Here is a 16056-nt window from a genome sequence, read left to right on the forward strand (position 1 = left end):
AAACAAAAACTCCCTTTATTAGCTGTAATATTTGTTTAAAAGAGATTAGTGAAAATTATTAGATCGTACGTGTTGGATTATTTCCTTCACAGTGGGGGAAGCTTGAGCTTAGATATCTATCATGCTCAGTTTGTTACATTACCTCAAGAAGATACAACTTGCAATCGGGTTGGTGAATACATTAGCCATTTGATCTTAGAGACATGAGCTGTAGATATATATTCTAATTGCACTACATCACTAATATAATGACTATCCGCCTCAATGTGTTTTGTCCTCTCATGAAAAAATTGCTTATTAGCAATTGAGTAACAACTTTATTTTCATACTTCATCACCTTAAAATTGGAACTTTAACATTCAAATCCTTCGACATGGATTTGATCCACATCATCTCACTTGTTGTTTGAGCCATGACTCTATATTCTAACTTTGCATGAGACTTGAGAACTGTTAGAATATATTGTAATGGGGAATCGGGTCCATATCTGGACCCGGTCCTATGGGGCACGGATACCGAGGTGGACTCGGTACCCTAGGCGGCACTCTTTCTCTCCTTCCTATATATTCTTCACTTACATGTAATTGTTGAGTTAAGTGAATATAATTTTCTCTCTCCTAGGGTTGCGGTTTGCCCCTAGGTCAGAGCTTCCCCGTGGTTTTTCACCTCTTTCTGAGGTTTTCCACGTATATTGTGTGTTCTTTCTCTGCTCTCTCCTTGTGGTTCGTGTTTCTACAAGAACAACAGTTTGTTTCTTGCTCGTCCATGTCACCAGATTTCCTCCTACAAATAAGTTCTCATGTCTTTAATAGATCATGCATAATTGACATCTGAACATGCTACCACATCAAGAGAGGTTCCCTTCTTAAATAACAATAATTTTTTAGAAGACTGTTGAGAAAACATGTTGCTTTTTGATATTTAAAGTGTTATGTGTTTTGGTATTTAGTATTAGGTAGCTTTCTGAATTTTTAATATTTTGGTGGACTCTTTATGTAAAGGGTTAGTCTTAACCCTAATCTTATTTAGTCTAATGAAAAGAGGATCAGCAGCACGTTTTTCTGCTGCTACCTTTCTCTCCTCCTTCCTCTCATTCTTCTCTACCTCTCAACGTAACATGGTATCAGAGCTTGAGACCTAGGGCTGTGACGTCTAGGGTTTTCCTTTCTTTCTCTCCTTTTCTCTTCCTATCATTCTCCATCAAGTTGGGCGTCTAAGGTTGCTGCTGTCGGTGGGACTGCTTGATAAAGAAAAAGGGGCAGATCACGTTCTTCATGTAGAGACGTGATCTGTACCCTATGTTGCTGCTAAAGAAGATGTGTTGCTGTTGACGTTCAGATCTTAAGGTTGAAGTCCCTCATGTTGCTGAAGAAGATGTGTTGCTGTTGATGTTCAGATCTGAAGGTCGAAGTCGACTAGTTGCTGTTTTGGTTCAGATCTGAAGGTAGAAGTCGACTAGTTGTTGTTTTGGTTCAGATCTGAAGGTCGACGTTGCTGTTTTTGTTGGTTCAGATCTGCAGAAACAAAAAAAAAGGGTTGCTGTTTTTGTTTGTTCGAAACAGTTCAGATCTGAATCCAGAAGTGTATCAGATCTAGGTGGTGTCATTGCAACGTGTTGGTGTTGATCAGATCTGATTCAGTGGATGTTATTATCAAAAATATATATATATATCAGATCAGACGTTTTTTTTTGTGTGTTTCAGGTTTGATTTTCAGACATTGAATCAAAATATATATAAAGTCTGATCTGCCTGGCGTGTGGAGGTTTGATTTTCAGACATTGATTATCAAAAATACATAACGTCTGATCTGCCTGGCGTGTGGTGCAGAGTTTTTTTTTCAGCCAAAGGTTGATTTTCAGTCTATAGTGGGCCTGATTTCGTGGTTTTATCATGGCTGCAAACAGATCTATACAATTTGATAGAACTGAATCTGGAAATCAACACTTAGAGGCAAGTGTTGAGTACAAAGCTTTCTCAAATCCTTTTTCGTTTGGATCTACTATCAAACTTGATGGAGCCAACTATGATGTATGGGCTAGAACCTTCATGTTGTCTGTCGTTGGACATGGGAAGAAATATATATTGGAAGAAGATGAACCGGTTGAAAAAACTGGTAAATACGCACGGTGGGAGGAAGAAAACAGCATTATTAGTGCTTGGCTTATGAATAGCACTCAACCCCACATAGCAGCAGGACTTTGTTATTATAATACAGCCAAAGATATGTGGAATTCTCTTCGGCAGACGTATTCTCAAGATAAAAATATCAGCAAAATTTTACAGGTTCAGCAAAAATTGCTACAAATGCAGCAAGGTGACATGGATTTGACAGAATATTTTACAAAGTTGAAGTTTGCTTATGAAAAGATGAATTCCTTAAAACCACCCTGTAAGCATTGTCTCAAATCTCACATGGAGCAAATGATTGTGGTTAAATTTCTTGCTGGACTATCTTCTGATTATTCTCCATCCAAGGTTCAAATGCTTACAGGCTCTGATTTTCTCGATCTTGATGAGGCCTTCAATAGACTAAACAGATTGGCTATTACTCTTCCTCCTTCCCCAAACAACTCACAGCCATCTGCCCTTGCCTCATTTGGGGGAGGAAGAGGTGGTCTATATTCTTCCCGTGGTAGAGGAAGAGGCCGAGGCCCTGGAGGACGTGGAAGACTTCAGTGCACATATTGTGGTCGTCTTGGTCACCTAGAGGATAGGTGCTGGAATAAAGTGGGTAAACCTAACTCATCCACTTCTTCGTCTGTGACATCTTCATCCAGCTCTACTCCAAATACACATCCTATCAGTATGGCTCCTAAGGCGAATCCCACTGCTGCTTCTGTAGATGCTACATCTCTTAATTTAAGTCCAGCTGAAATTGACTTAATTATGGAGCATAGGTCTAATGCTACTCCTTCTACCTCATCGGCATCTACAGTTGTCACAAGTTCAGCGTACTCTGCAGGTAACACTACTTCTAGAGGTTGTTGGATAATTGATTCTGGAGCATCTAAACACTTTTGTGGAGATGCTAGTATTTCAAACCTGCAGAAATTTGATTCTCCTCAACATGTTCGTTTGGCGGATGGAAGACTATCGCCAGTTGAAGGACGTGGAGATGTTTATCTTTCTCCTTCTTTACATGTCCATGATGTGTTATATGCTCCTGAATTCCCGAAGAATTTATTATTTGTAAACAAACTAACAAAAGAGATGAATTGCAGAGTTATTTTTTACTCGGGTACTTGTGTATTTCAGGATCTATCGACTGGGAGGAAGATTGGTGGAGGCCATGAGATAGATGGAATATACATCTTGGATACATCCCCTAAGGAGGCGTCATTCCATGTTGATTCTACTTCAAGTGCCTTCCAGTGGCATCTCAGATTGGGTCATCCTTCATTCCCTAAACTTCGGCTGCTGTGTCCTCAAATCTCTTCCACAACGTCTATCGAGTGTGAAGCTTGTCAACTGGGCAAGCATTGTCGTACTTCCTTTCCATCGAGTCAAAGTCAGTCTAGTCAATGTCTATTTGATTTAGTCCATGTTGATGTTTGGGGGCCTAGTCGGGTTCCAAGTCGGTTGTCGTCTCGTTATTATCTTTCTATTGTTGATGATTTCTCTCGTGTCACTTGGGTGTTTTTGATGAAAGACAGAACTGAAGCTTCTTGTATCTTGAAATCTTTCATATTGGAAATAAAAACTCAATTTAATTCTTGTGTCAAGGTTGTTCGCACTGACAATGCTCTCGAGTTCAAATCCTCTCATTTACTTGAATTCTATAAATCTCTAGGTATTGTTCCACATTTTACATGCCCTCACACATCTCAACAGAATGGTGTAGTTGAAAGAAAACATCGTCATCTGTTGGATGTAGCCCGCACCATCATGATTCATTCTCATATGCCTTCCAAATTTTGGGGAGATGCAATTTTGACTCCATATTACCTAATAAATAGAATGCCATCATCTTCCATAGACAACAAAATTCCAATACAAATTCTATACCCAAATAGAGCTTTATTTTCGTTACCCCCACGTATATTTGGGTGCACATGTTTTGTCCATAAACTTGGTCCCAATCGAGATAAACTGGCTGCTCAAGCAAGTAAATGTGTGTTTGTGGGATACTCAAAAAATCAAAAGGGGTATCGATGCCTTGATCCTATATCTAATCGAGAGTTTGTCAGTGCCGATGTAACCTTTCTCGAATCATCTCCATACTTTCTTGCACGTACTTCAAATCCTAAGTCTGAGATGTCATCTTCGGTTCCACTTCCAATTCCTCCAATTCCTCTTGAGTCCCTTCCTTGTTCATCATCACCCTCCATCCCTCGGTTTAAAGATCCTCCTCTTACATATTCAAGAAGAAATCCATCATCTAATGACCCAGCACCATCTTGCTCTCAGGAGGTAAGTAGTTTTGAATTACATAACATGCCTGAGTGTTCCCTTGATGCTCCAGTTCCTGATGAATTACCTATAGCTCTGCGTAAAGGGACTAGGCAATGTACAATTCATCCTCTTTCTAAGTTTGTTAGTACAGCCAATGTGGGAAATCATATGTGCAAATTCATTGATGCCTTGTCAGCTACATCCATTCCTATTTCACATGAACAAGCTATGTTGGACTCTAAGTGGTACCAGGCTATGAAGGAGGAGATGGATTCTCTCATATCTCGTCACACTTGGGATCTCGTTGAACCTCCTTATGGGGCAGATATTGTTGGCTCAAAATGGGTTTTCACTATCAAGTACAACTCAGATGGTACAGTTGAGCGCTACAAAGCACGTTTGGTAGCAAAAGGGTACACACAGACATATGGTGTTGACTTCTTTGAAACCTTCTCTCCTGTTGCACGTTTGGGCACTATACGACTTATTATATCTATTGCAGTTCATTATGGTTGGAACATGTACCAACTCAATGTTAAAAATGCCTTTCTTTATGGGGATTTAACTGAAATAGTCTATATGCAGCAACCACTCGGCTTTGAGAAACAGGGGGAGTGTACCAAGGTATGTCTGTTAAAGAATGCTATATATGGTTTGAAACAGAGTCCTAGAGCATGGTTTCAGAAGTTGTGTGAAGTTGTGTCTAAGTTTGAGTTTCAGAGATCTCCTCTAGACCATTCACTGTTCATAAAAAGGACCTCCAGAGGTATAGTTGTTATGGTGGTATATGTGGATGATATTATTTTAACTGGTGACAATGAACAAGAAATACATGACACAAAGGAATATTTGCGGCAACATTTTGTTACTAAAGATCTTGGCTCACTACGTTACTTCTTGGGGATAGAAGCGGCAAGGAGCAAAGAAGGTCTAGTCCTTTCTCAAAGAAAATATGTTCTTGATTTGCTTCACGAAACAGGTATGACTGGAACTAAACCAGCTTCTATACCTATGAATTCTCGTACTCATTTATATGATGACAAATCTGAGCTTGTTGATAGCAAATCATATCGGTCTCTCATTGGAAAGCTACTATATGTAACAATTACTAGACCTGATATATCCTTTGCTGTGGGAAAACTAAGCCAATTTATGGACAAGCCGAGGAAAGCCCATTGGGATGCAGCTCTGTTATTATTGAAATTTCTCAAAGGCTCCCCTGGGAAGGGTCTATTATTTAAAAGAAGCACCTCACTTCAGATAGAAGCTTACTCTGATGCAGATTATGCAGGCTCAATTGATGACAGAAAGTCCACTACAGGATTCTGTATCTTTGTTGGTGGCAACTTAGTCTCTTGGAGAAGTAAAAAACAAGCTGTTGTTGCTCGATCAAGTGCAGAGTCAGAATATCGAGCCATGGCCCAAACAGCCACTGAGATAACATGGGTGAAAGGCATGCTAGAAGGTCTTGGAATTCAGGTTGAGCTGCCTATAAAAATGCAATGTGATAATAAAGCGGCTACTTACATAGCAAATAATCCGGTCTTCCACGAGCGGACCAAACATATTGAAGTTGATTGTCATTACATTAGAGACTTAGTCCAAGCTGGGATTATCTCTACTGAGTATGTTGCTTCCGAAGACCAACCTGCAGATATATTTACCAAAGCTCTTCCAATATCCAATTTCACGAAGTGTTGTAGCAAGCTGAGCATGATAGACATCTATGCTCCAGCTTGAGGGGGAGTGTTGAGAAAACGTGTTGCTTTTTGATATTTAAAGTGTTATGTGTTTTGGTATTTAGTATTAGGTAGCTTTCTGAATTTTTAATATTTTGGTGGACTCTTTATGTAAAGGGTTAGTCTTAACCCTAATCTTATTTAGTCTAATGAAAAGAGGATCAGCAACACGTTTTTCTGCTGCTACCTTTCTCTCCTCCTTCCTCTCATTCTTCTCTACCTCTCAACGTAACTGTTAGAATATGTTGTTGTGGGAACCAGGTCCATATCTGGACCCGGTTCTATGGGGCGCGGGTACCGAGGTGGGCTCGGTACCCTAGGCGGCTTCTCCTCTCTCCCTCTATATATTGTCACTTATGTGTAAGTGTTGGATTAAGTGAATATAATTTTTCTCTCTCCTAGGGTTGCTGTTTGCCCCTAGGTCAGAGCTTCCCCGTGGTTTTTCACCTCTTTCTGAGGTTTTCCACGTATATTGTGTGTTCTTTCTCTGCTCTCTTCTTGTGGTACGTGTTTCTACATGGTATCAGAGCCACCACGTGTGAGATCGTTGGTGGGCAAGTAGTGTTTTTTCCGCCGTTCTTGTGCCGCCTCCGTTGCCGTTTCCAGCACCGCCGCCGACACTGTTCCCAGCGCCGCTACTGTTGCTGGTTTCCGTGCTGACGCCATCCAGGAACGCCGCCGCTGCCGCCGTCGTTTTTGTCCTTCCGCCGCCCAGGTACACCGCCGTCGTCCATCGTTCCCAGCGCCGCCGTCGTTTTTGTTTTCCGCCGCCCAGGAACGCCGCCGTCGTCGTTCCCAGCGCTGCCCTGCCGTCGTCTCCTGCCTTCTCGTCGCTCCTGCCTCGTTCTCGCCGCTGTGCCTCTTGTTGCTGTGTGCGTGTTTGTGATGGCAGAAGCGATGGGCACTCAAAAAGATGTCATTCTTGACGCGGGCAGCGCCTCCAAGACTGAGAACGTGCCGATCCAGGTCACCTCCATCTGTCTGACTAAGGACAATTACCTATCCTGGTCTGCCGCTCTCGAGATTGGGATTACTAGCCGTGGGCGTCTCTCTTACATCACTGGCGACAATCCTGCGCCCATCAAATCTGACCCTCAATGGGCAACGTGGGCGTTGGAGGACAGCCAAGTGAAGGTATGGATTATCAGCTCCGTGTCCTCCGATATCCAGCCCCTCATTCTGCGGAAGCCGACCTCTTTTGATATGTGGACTGTGCTTGCGAAGATGTATGGTCGCAAGAAGAGACATCTGCGCACCTATCAGATTAAACACAGTATTTACTCCCTGACACAGGGTGATTTGTCTGTTGCTGCCTTCTATGCTGCCCTGAAGACCAAATGGGAGGAGCTAGATTACCATGTGACTGATGAGTGGAAGTGCGGTTCAGATCATTCCCTCTACTGGGAAAAGGAATGGATGGACCGTACGTTTCTGTTTCTGGGAGGCCTGCGGGATGAATTTGAGTCTATTCGCAGCCAGATTCTTAATGGTGATGAGATTCCGGGGATAGATGAAGTATATGCTCGAGTTGAGTCTGAAGAACAACGTCGCCAGGTGATGCAACTCGACACCGGTCATGGCCCTTCTGCCTTTGTCAGCTGTGCCTCAGGGACTGGGCAGCGTCCTGCCCGACATTGCACTCATTGCAACAAGTTGGGACATTCGGTGGATTTCTGTTGGGATCTTCATCCCGAGAAGAGACTGGTCAGAGGTCGTCCTCCTTCTGGCAAGCGTAGCCCTTCTGTGTCTGATTCCAGTCAGAGCAATACTTCTAGTGGTGCAAAGTCCAAGCTGTCCCCTGCTCAACTTAAGGAGCTACAGGCGTACATCAGCCGCCTATCGACTACCCCTGAGGAGTCCTCCACGTCTGAAGGGGCTCAGCTAGCCCAAGCCCTCGTTGCCTCGACTGATCAAGGTAACCCTTCTCTTGGTGATTGGATTGTTGATAGTGGAGCCACTCACCACATGACAGGGAACTCTAAACTCTTTCAAGAATATCAACTTTTCTCTGGCAAGCAACGCGTGTCTATGGCAGATGGGTCTTCTATCTCTGTGGCTGGGAAAGGGAGCTTGTCCCTGTTGAACAAATACCGTCTCCACAATGCCCTGCATGTTCCAAATATTCCTGTGAACTTACTCTCTGTCAGCAGTATTACTAAAGAATTAAATTGTAATCTGATTTTTTCTGCTGATCACTGTTCCCTGCAGGACTTGGTGACGGGGAAGAAGATTGGGATTGGTTCGGTTACTGATGGGCTCTACAAACTGCCGGTGCAAGTTGCTTCAGCATTGATTTCTGCCACGAGTGGTCACTTGTCTAGTGTGAACGATAGATCTACTGTTCTGCGATGGCACGAGCGTCTTGGTCATCTCCCATTCCAGTTAATAAAGAAGTTGTTTCCTCATTTGTTTGCTTCTGTCTCCATTGACTCCTTCGCTTGTGAAGTGTGTCAATTGGCTAAACATGTCAGGGCTTCGTACCCTATTTCATTGAATAAAACCACTCATCCGTTTGCCTTAGTTCATTCCGATGTTTGGGGTCCTTCTGGAGTACCCACATGTGGTGGTTGTCACTATTTTTTGACGCTTATTGATGATTACTCTAGATGTACGTTCGTGTTCTTGTTGCGAGAACGTAGTGAGGTTCCAGCAGTTGTGAAAAACTTTGTTGCCTTTGTTGAGACTCAATTCCATACAACTGTTCAAGCTTTCCGTACGGATAATGCAAGGGAATATGTCTCTCAATCCCTTGATAATTTCTTGAAAGGCAAAGGTATTGTTCATGAAACCTCTTGTAGTTATACCCCTCCTCAAAATGGTATAGCTGAATGTAAAAATCGTCATCTTTTGAATGTTACCCGGGCCATTATGTTCCAACGTCATGTCCCGAAGCGGTATTGGGGTGATGCACTTCTCACTAGTGCACACCTCATTAACCGTATGCCTACTAGGGTGTTGGATGGTCAGTCTCCTTATTCTACCCTGTGGCCCACTCAGAATCCGTGGCCTCTTACTCCTCGTGTCTTTGGGTGCAGTTGTTTTGTGCATAATCATAGCCCTACTCTCAAAAAACTTGATCCCCGGTCTATTAAAGGAGTTTTCTTGGGGTACTCTTCCACTCAGAAGGGGTACAAATGTGTGGATCCCACTACTTCCAAAGTGTATGTTTCGAGGGATGTCACATTTCATGAACATGAATCGTATTTTCCGGTGAATCCTCTTCAGGGGGAGTGTCTTGGGAACAAAGGGGAAGAGTATTCCTCTAATCAGCTGATTCAGTTTATGGAGTTTTTGGATTACAAGGTTAGTCCCAGTGTGATTGACACGGTCACGGTCAGTAATGAGAAGGGCAGTCATATGGAAGGGGTCACGGTGGATGCTCAGCCCACTGTTGCCCGGGATCACTTGTTTGGCCAGGTTTATGTCAGAAAGGAGAAAGCTACAGTGGAAGATGTTGGTGATGAGGATAGAACCAATCCCAATCCTGTGATCTCCCCGGATGACCCAAGTCCATCGAATGAAGAGCTCCCCATTGCTTTGCGCAAAGGCACCAGGTCATGTACTTCTCACCCTATTCAGAGATTTGTTTCTTATGCTAAGCTCAGTACAAATTACAAATGTTTTATCACAACCTTATCCGAAGTTGTTATTCCCAGGTCGGTGGATGATGCTAAGGATGATCCCAAGTGGTTACATGCTATGACGGAGGAGATGGGTGCGTTAGCTAAGAACAAAACATGGGAAGTTGTTGATATCCCTAAAGGGACACATTTAGTTGGCTCTAAGTGGGTTTACAACGTGAAGTACAAACCTGATGGCACTGTAGATCGATATAAAGCTCGTCTGGTTGCAAAAGGGTTCAGTCAGAAGTATGGGATCGACTATCTTGAGACCTTTGCCCCTGTTGCAAAGTTGAAGACCGTGAGGGTTATTCTTGCTCTTGCTGTGCACAGGAAGTGGCGCATGGACCAGCTTGATGTTAAAAATGCGTTCTTGAACGGCCATCTGGAGGAAGAAGTCTATATGATCATGCCTCCCGGGTATGTTCAAGAGGGAAAATGTTGTCACCTCAAGAAAGCTTTGTATGGCTTGAAGCAGTCGCCTAGAGCTTGGTTTGAGAGACTAAGGATCGTTATGAAGTCTACTGGGTACAAGCAAGGAAATGGAGATCATACCCTATTCATAAAGCAGAGAGATGGTCTGGTGAGTCTTCTCCTTGTCTACGTTGATGATATGATTGTCACTGGCAGTGATGAGGAAGAAAACAAGCTAAAGAATTCGACCTCAAGGATCTGGGTAAGCTGAGATACTTTCTGGGGATAGAGATTGCTCGATCAGAGACAGGGCTGGTTATGAATCAAAGGAAGTACACTCTTGACTTACTAAAGGAGACAGGTAAACTTGGTTGTAGGCCCTATCTTACTCCTATGGAGTCGGGGACTAAGATAAGTATCAAGACAGACACTATTCTGGATGAGGAAGGAAAAAGGCGATATCAGAGGCTAGTAGGTAAGCTTATCTATCTTACTCTAACTCGCCCTGATATCACGTATGCGGTAAATGTGCTAAGTCAATTTATGCATGCTCCCACGGATTGTCACTGGAAGAGTGTAGAAAGAGTGTTGGGATATCTAAAGAATGACCCAGGAAAAGGACTGCTGTATACTCGACAAGACAAACTTACTATTGAGGGTTACTCAGATGCAGATTGGGCAGGTTGTACTGACACAAGGAGGTCCACTACAGGGTATTGTATCTTTCTTGGAGGTAACCTAGTTGTTTGGAGAAGTAAGAGGCAAGAAGTTTGTTCGAGGTCTAGTGCTGAGGCTGAGTACAGAGCTGTTGCAATGGGGGTTACAGAGATGCTGTGGCTAAAGATTCTTTTAACTGATATTGGTGTGGAACTGGGAGATAAAATGAAGATGTACTGTGACAACAAGTCTGCGATTAACCTTGCCAATAATCCAGTTCTACATGACAGGACCAAACATGTGGAGATTGATCGTCATTTTATCCGGGAACGCATTGACTCAAAGGAGCTGATTCTGCCATATATGAAATCTGAAGATCAAGTTGCAGACGTCCTAACTAAAGGGCTTTGTACTTCTTCATTCGAAAAGAATGTTAGCAAGCTTGGCATGTTTGACATGTATGCCAAGTTTGAGGGGGAGTGTTAGAATATGTTGTTGTGGGAACCGGGTCCATATCTGGACCCGGTTCTATGGGGCGCGGGTACCGAGGTGGGCTCGGTACCCTAGGCGGCTTCTCCTCTCTCCCTCTATATATTGTCACTTATGTGTAAGTGTTGGATTAAGTGAATATAATTTTTCTCTCTCCTAGGGTTGCGGTTTGCCCCTAGGTCAGAGCTTTCCCGTGGTTTTTCACCTCTTTTTGAGGTTTTCCACGTATATTGTGTGTTCTTTCTCTGCTCTCTTCTTGTGGTACGTGTTTCTACAGTAACAAAGACTTTAAATATATAAGAATCGTCATAGCTACATCCCAATGCACTCTGGTTGTTTTGTTCATAAGATGACTGATTTTACTAACAAGTAGAGATATATCAACTCTAGTGGCAGTCACATAAAAGTCGTGTATCAACAAAAGAGTGATAATTTTTGCTATCAACTAGCTCATGTTGTGCATCAAATAAGTGTATCTTGGGATCCATCGGAACATTGGCAGGTTTAGCACTCAACATTCCCATCTCTTCAGCCAATCCAACAGATACTTGGCTTGGGATAAAACTATAACTTTCTTATCGTTGACCATGTCAGTATTTAAGTAGTATCTTAGTGGCCATGGTCATTGGTGGCAAAATACTTTTGAAGATGTGCCTTGGTGTCAAAAATGCCTTGCATACTACTCCCTATTAATAATATGTTATCCACATACACAACTATAATAGCAACAACTCCAGAACAGACCTTCTTAATGAATAAAGGGTGGTTTGATATTTACCATGAAAGCCAAAAGTTGACATAACTTCAAACAACTTCTGAAACCAGGCAGAAAGGCTTCATTTTAAACCACACAAAGCTTTCTTTAGTTTTCAGGCTTTCTCACACCCCCCTTGAGCCTTATATTTTGGATTTTGGAGGTTGTTACATATACACAGTCTCAATAAATTACCATATGAAAATACATTCTTTACGTCCTTAACTGACATAGTGACTGCCCTATAGTACCAAGAGACAACCAGGGTATCAATTTTGGCGGTAGGAGATAAAGTTTCAAAAAGTCCATTTCATATAGGCCTTATATCTTTCCACAAAACAATTAGAGTGATAACTTAATGGTAAACACCTATTTACAACCAACAACGTCTGCATCTGAAGGAGGTGAGACTAATTCCCAGGTTCCACGTATTACTATTATACAAGTGTCAGAGAGATTATCCCACATTTGTTTGGCAGTAGGATGATGTGAAAGTCCATCTGCAATATGAGGTTGCGCGTTGTTTGTTCCACATAACAATATCTTTATCTTCTTCCCATGTAGCATATTTTCCCATCGTCTATGCGGGCTTCAATAAAATATGTTTTTCTATGGCTACCTCACCGAAGTGCAGGACCATCTCTGATAATTAGTCTCGTCAAGTTTCACATAAGACCCATTTGAAAAGGGGTTTACAAATGCCTTGTACTCACCTGCTGAACCCCTTTCTTGTCTACCTTTTTTCTTTTGGATAGGCAATGAGGATTACAAATAAAAACTGCTAGAAGAAATAGATTTCAATCTGCATGCACAAGACAAGCTGATTTAGTACTACTGTAGAAAAGCAAAAATACACTTCACGCCCCACGATTCCTCAGGCCTGATCAGAAAGAGTAGGCAGATCTATGTACAGTCTGCTTCTTGCACACCACAATCACTATAACTTCAACAATTACAATGTCAAACATATAAGCTCTGAAAACATTCCACGACATTTAACTTTAGGGCATTGAACAGTTCAGAAAAAATTAAGAGCATTTGCACGATGTCAGAAAATATAAGTTCTGAAAACACGCCATGACAATCAGCAACGTCAAACCTGAAAAATAATAAGCAGCGAAGCAGGGACAACATTTTTATGCTTCCAATCTGCTTAAACTACAATCAGATTCATATCCGATGCTCTTCAACTATCTGCACGTCCAACACCTACTTCTCAATTCTCATCTGCATCCAATCTACATTCTACATGACGTCCGGGAAAACAATGTTTCAATCTGGGTGATCGTGAGAAAAGGACTCTGCTATACTATTTTTGCAACAGAGACCAGGTCTTAGATTCCCATATCCTGGCTCCACCATACGAAAATAATCTGCTGAAATGAAAGGGGATAGAAGGTGGCTCCTGTCAATAGTGGCATGCAATGTGAGATGGGACAATCATGGCCTGGGTTAGCGTCAAATGGCCCTAGAATCGATAGGGCTCTGATACAATGTGCAAACCGATGGGAAGAAGAACAGAAAAATGCCTTCATTAATCCTAATCTTTGTTTAAATAGAGATTAGTGAAAATTACATAGTAGTCCTTATCGCAAAAAAATAATAAAAGCTCTTAGTGCATTTCAATTAGGTACCCCAAATAATAAATATTTCTCTCAAGAGCAATCTATCATTTTAACCATAAATTTCTGACAATAAATGTGAACTGAACTTCAACCCCTTGCCATTCTCTCACTGAATCCAGCATCCTTGGATCAATTGGTCCATATCTTAAATAATGAAGAATCTCCTACTTTGCTATTGTTCAAGCACTTGCTATTCTCAATGCATGCTGTGTTGGCCACTTTAGTTTTCATCCAATTGTCTAGGGGAAATTTGTCGTATACCACACAATGGCATCTTGACAAGACCCAGCTGATTTTATCAAGCAGCAAAATTATGAAGTTAACTTATATCAACTTCAGCTGAATCTAAAATTAGCATTTTCTATATCATTCTTTGTTCTCTGATGTCTTGCCTTTCATGTCATGTTAGTTTCTTTCTTCTTTTTCCTTGAAGCAGCTTTTTATGTTTGCTTTTGAATAATGTCAATACAGAGCTTGATCAAGAAAGACCGGAAAGTGCAAAATGATCCATCGCTGGATGAGTTCCTTGACAAACTTGTTAGTTCTTATCGTGATCCAGCATTGTTGCCACTACAGTACTCTTCAACCTTGGATGATGGAAACAGGACTCCACTTCTTGCTTCAGAAGTCTAAAAGCATGGAGGATGTTTGAGTATATCTTCTGGCTGACGGTTCATGGCTGTTATGTAAGACTGTTTTTCTCGAACAACCAGGGTGTTCTCTTGGGGATGCATGGTAGGGTTGGAATTGGATTGAAAGGTGATGACGTGGTAAATGTACTGTTTTTGTATGAGGTGTATATTTTCATGTGAAACGGATATGTATACCTTCTTGCTACAGAGAGAATGCTCAAAGCATGTTTTTCTATGTATAAATGCTTCTTTGCTAGGTTGCCTGAAAATATTTACAGGAGAGGATTCATTGTCTTTGTCCCAGAGTAGGGCACTTCAGATTTGGGAACTGCATTTGCATTTGGTATGAAGTCTTTTGGTTCATGAATCAGTGCTTGCTCTTAACAAGCACATTCTGTGGGAACCAGTGCACGCTGTACCATGTATGGGAAGCATTTTCACATTTTTTTGCAAGATTCCTTTGTTGCTTTCATATTCTTGTGGTGAACCTCAGTGGCATTCGCACGGCCGCAGATTTTATTTTTCCCCTTCAGAAGCTTTTTAATAGACAGATGCCGATTCCCCATCTCTTATTGCTGCCTACCACATTTGTCTGTTGATCCTTCAACTTATTGCTTGTTCTTACAAGTTCAGTATCTAGATGACACTCTATGAGCAATGTGGTTTTGTGTCACTATATGGCGAGTTTAAAACCTTATGTGGCACATTGATTTACGTTGTTTGGACAGGAGAAGGATCGTCCTTTATAGGTTTTGGTATGTACTATGTACCTAGATGATGACACTCTATGAGCAATTGTGGTTTTGTGTCACTGTATGGCGAGTTTAAAACCTTATTTGGCACATTCATGTACGCTGTTTGGACAGGGGAATGATCGTCCTTTATAGGTTTTGGTATGCTCTATGTAGCTTTTTTTGCTACTCTTTGCTTGTTTACTTTCAGACTTTCTGACATGTTTTTTTTTTCCATTAAGTTCATTCAAGAATATCTGAAAAGCTTACCATAATTTTGAGTGTACAGTGATCTGTGATTTTGTATTTTCATTTTTCTTGACCATTTTGTCCCGTCCGACATCACCACCTCGTGGAGCCCTCCCTTTCTATGGCTGTGTATGCTTTCTTTCTGGTCCTATGAAAATCATACTATTCTAGTCACAACTACTGTTACATGGCAATTCCTATAAGCCATGCCAAACCACGGGCATCAAAGGGAGAGTGACCAATGGAGAGAGAATCATTGAAGTTAGTGGAGGAGCCAGAAAATTTTGGCTATATGAGGCACTAGTATATAGGGCACTAGTATATAGTATGTGAAAAAAATTTCAAACTAAAATATATGTTATTTTAAAAATAAAGCAAATAAAACAGATTAAATTTTCCGATTTAAACCAAGAAAACAATCGGTATTTCATGAAAACAACCTAACAAAATATAACATATTAGATATTAGACAAAAGCAACAAAGTGACAAAAAAAAAACGAGGGAGAACTGAGAAGATAAACCCTACCAGGAGTCTCCCAATGTATGTGGAACATGGCTGCGCATGTGAGAATTGAGATTTGGCCACCGGGCGCTTGCACAAAAATCAAACCAAGAGCGTTGAAATTTGCAAAAGGAGAGAAAAATGAAAAAAACCTAACACATTCGAAGAAGAAACGATTCAATCATTCAAGAACACAAAGAGAATCACCTGGCACCCGCTGCCTTGCTGGCTGCTGCAGGCATGCTGCCA

The 16056-nt window shown here is 41.7% G+C and overlaps 2 protein-coding genes across 2 annotated transcripts in view; both read left to right on the plus strand.

Moving 5' to 3' along the window:
- The window catches only part of LOC116258614 (CSC1-like protein HYP1), a 31828-nt gene extending 17051 nt beyond the window's left edge, over nucleotides 1–14777 (plus strand). The window contains exon 10 of the mRNA XM_031635844.2: nucleotides 14164–14777. Coding sequence (XP_031491704.1) covers nucleotides 14164–14325 — 162 coding nt within the window. The 3' untranslated portion in view covers nucleotides 14326–14777. The remainder of the gene's footprint in view (nucleotides 1–14163) is intronic.
- LOC126410289 (uncharacterized) lies at nucleotides 2087–3768 on the plus strand. Its single transcript, XM_050079034.1, has 2 exons — nucleotides 2087–2964; nucleotides 3258–3768. The coding sequence occupies exons 1-2, from the start codon at nucleotides 2166–2168 to the stop codon at nucleotides 3293–3295; spliced, it is 837 nt and encodes a 278-aa protein (XP_049934991.1). The 5' UTR covers nucleotides 2087–2165; the 3' UTR covers nucleotides 3296–3768.
- Nucleotides 14778–16056: the final 1279 nt, after the last annotated feature.

This window comes from Nymphaea colorata, chromosome 8, assembly GCF_008831285.2.
Source record: "Nymphaea colorata isolate Beijing-Zhang1983 chromosome 8, ASM883128v2, whole genome shotgun sequence".
Taxonomy (NCBI): Eukaryota; Viridiplantae; Streptophyta; class Magnoliopsida; order Nymphaeales; family Nymphaeaceae; genus Nymphaea; species Nymphaea colorata.

Excerpts from the sequence above, each read along its gene's own strand:
- LOC126410289 (XM_050079034.1), top strand. The coding sequence starts at position 2,166 with ATGAATAGCACTCAACCCCACATAGCAGCAGGACTTTGTTATTATAAT. Across the intron at positions 2,965-3,257 it reads AAGTTCAGCGTACTCTGCAG|GATCTATCGACTGGGAGGAA; the intron begins GTAACACTACTT and ends TGTGTATTTCAG.